The sequence below is a fragment of the Ostrea edulis genome, chromosome 2 (assembly GCF_947568905.1).
Source record: "Ostrea edulis chromosome 2, xbOstEdul1.1, whole genome shotgun sequence".
Classification (NCBI taxonomy): Eukaryota; Metazoa; Mollusca; class Bivalvia; order Ostreida; family Ostreidae; genus Ostrea; species Ostrea edulis.
The window spans coordinates 99,389,014-99,391,513 of NC_079165.1; the positions used below are offsets into that span (position 1 = coordinate 99,389,014).

At 33.9% G+C, this 2,500-nt stretch overlaps 1 protein-coding gene across 2 annotated transcripts in view; it reads right to left on the minus strand.

The window, feature by feature from the left end:
• The window catches only part of LOC125680785 (DNA topoisomerase 2-alpha-like), a 37,055-nt gene that overhangs the window by 17,898 nt on the left and 16,657 nt on the right, over positions 1-2,500 (minus strand). For both annotated transcript variants that reach the window (XM_048920552.2, XM_048920551.2), the window contains exons 21-22: positions 1,869-2,064; positions 1,585-1,682 (exon numbers count right to left, since the gene is read on the minus strand). In XM_048920552.2, coding sequence (XP_048776509.2) covers positions 1,585-1,682; positions 1,869-2,064 — 294 coding nt within the window. The remainder of the gene's footprint in view (positions 1-1,584; positions 1,683-1,868; positions 2,065-2,500) is intronic.

The window sequence follows — 2,500 nt, forward strand, 5'->3', positions numbered from 1 at the left end:
TTGTGGTTGTAGAGAAGAAGATTTTTGAAAATTACTCAATTTTGTGGCAGTTTCCCCCCACCCCTAAGACCCAAGGGATGCTGGAGTCCTGGAATTTACAATTTATGTCCCATTTATCCCAAAGATGCTTCATACCAAAATCGAGAGAAATTGGAATGGTTCTTATCAAGAGGAAGTCAAAATGTTCATAGTTCACACATTTAATAACTGACCATTTTGGCCCCACCCTTATACCATAACCCCCACCTCTGGGATCATCAAATTCACAATTTTGGTAAAGTTCTGTTCTAAATATCCATTCAGTTTTAATTTAGTATCAATAGCACATAAGAAAATGTTCAATAATTTAAGCATTTTACACATAAACACATCTACCAAGTTTGGTCCCGCCATGGGATCAGAACCTCTACCCTAGGGATCATGAAATTTACAATTTTGGTAGAGGCCTTCTTACTATACATTACTATGCATTTAGTTTTTCCTAAACATGTGTGGTTGTAGAGAAGAAAAGTTTTGAAAAATTGGTCAATTTTTGCCCCACCCCTTATGTCCCAGGGGTCCTGAAATTTACAATTTATGTCTACTTTTTCCCAATGATGCTTCATACCAAATTTGAAAAGAAATGGAATAGCAGTTATCAAGAAGATGTTAAAAATGTTCAATTGTTAACGTACCAGGGTTTGACATTTACTTTTTTGAGCACTAGGCCAGTCGAGTGTACTTCAAATGATTTTTACTAGACCTGACTTTATATCCACTAGCCCTGACCAACTTTCCAGAAAAAAGTGATAGTTTCTCCATATCTAAATACTGAATTTAAATAACAAACGTTAAGTTTGAACCAAAACGTATTTAATTGTCTCAAAAATATCTTAAGTCTCGTCATTCAATTTGATTTTCAAACACGTTTTCTGTTTCTTTAAATTCTACCCGGCACGGATATTCTTTAGTCTATTTAATATAAAATGACCTCAACCGGCTTTTTAATTTATATTTCATAAGCCCTGCTTTGTTTCTTCCTAACCTTTTCTTTTTTCTCCTGGGACGTGTTTCCTTGAGGACGAGAAGTCGTATTTAAATATAAAGACATTTCCGCACATATGTCAACACCGATAAATAGCTGTTTACGACGTAATTTATTAACTTGATAAACACTTTATTATAATCAATAATCAATTCAAATAAACTGTTTAAAATTAACATCGAGTAGATGTCGTAAATTATTTATCAGAACTAAAAATAGAGATTATTCCATCACACGGTTCAAGATTGCTTGCACATTCTTTACAGTTATTTTCTTTTAGTTAAGAATAAAATACCTTATGGTTTAAAGTAAAGTTTCTTGTTGATTTTTTCTACACGACCAGTCGGACTAGTAAATTGACATTTTACCCGACTGGACCTATCATTTAGTAGACTCGGTCGGTCGGACGTGCCTTAGTGTCAAACCCTGCGTACGGCGATGGACGCAGAACAATTACAATAGGTCACCTATTAAGTTTACCTAGGTAACCTAACAAAATTTCTTCTCCACATCTACAATTAAAATATTTGAGGTTGGTGGAATTTTATGCAATGTGTTACCTTGTCTTTAGCCTGAAGTTCTTTCCACCTCTTCAAAGGATCGGAGTCATAACCTCTTCTAACCAACATTTGAATAAGCTCTTTCTTTGGCTTGTTTTCTGTAAAATTCACAAGATTACTTAATATTGATTCTATTTTCAAATTTAAAAAAAATGACCAAATACTTGCACAGCATCTGCAATTCATATTGACTAAATCTAGGTATAGATACATGTAAGACACTATAAATTCTAAGAGTTCAATTCTCTATTCTTCCATCAAATCTAAAAGAGTTCTATTCTTACCAATGGTTATGAGGCCATCAATTTTTTCCATAATAAATCGAGCAATATTCTCCAACCGGCTGGCCTCTGCTGACAGCAATCCCTCCAGGTAATCCTTACGTTTCTGGTATAGATTCAGACGGACATCAAAAAACTCTTTCAAAATCTCAGTGATGCGCTCATACCTCTTGATACACCCATTGTGGTCAAACAATACCTACAAATCAGACTACTTTTATACATTACCAAGGTAATTACAAGGTAAGAAACACTGTAAGGGATAGTATGGTACAAATGTAATCATTCTTTTAAAACATGCATATTTCTATGGTCAGTTTTGAATATATAAACTCTTTTGCAATTTAGTGCACATTTCAATCCATTGCAGACACCGCCTTAAAATATCATATTCAAATGGATGACTAGTAACCATGCAGCATTCTTTCTTTTCAAAATGACATACTCTGTAGAGTGTTCATAAAATTACATGTAGGCAATCAATAGCAATAATTGATTTTGGAGAAACTAACCACAGTTGACAACAATCATGATATTTCTGTGTGTTTTACTCATCTTACAGTATCTACATTGCCATTGTTTTTGCCTTTGAGGTTTTAACAAATTGTAGTGATACACATTTCCACATGAATGTG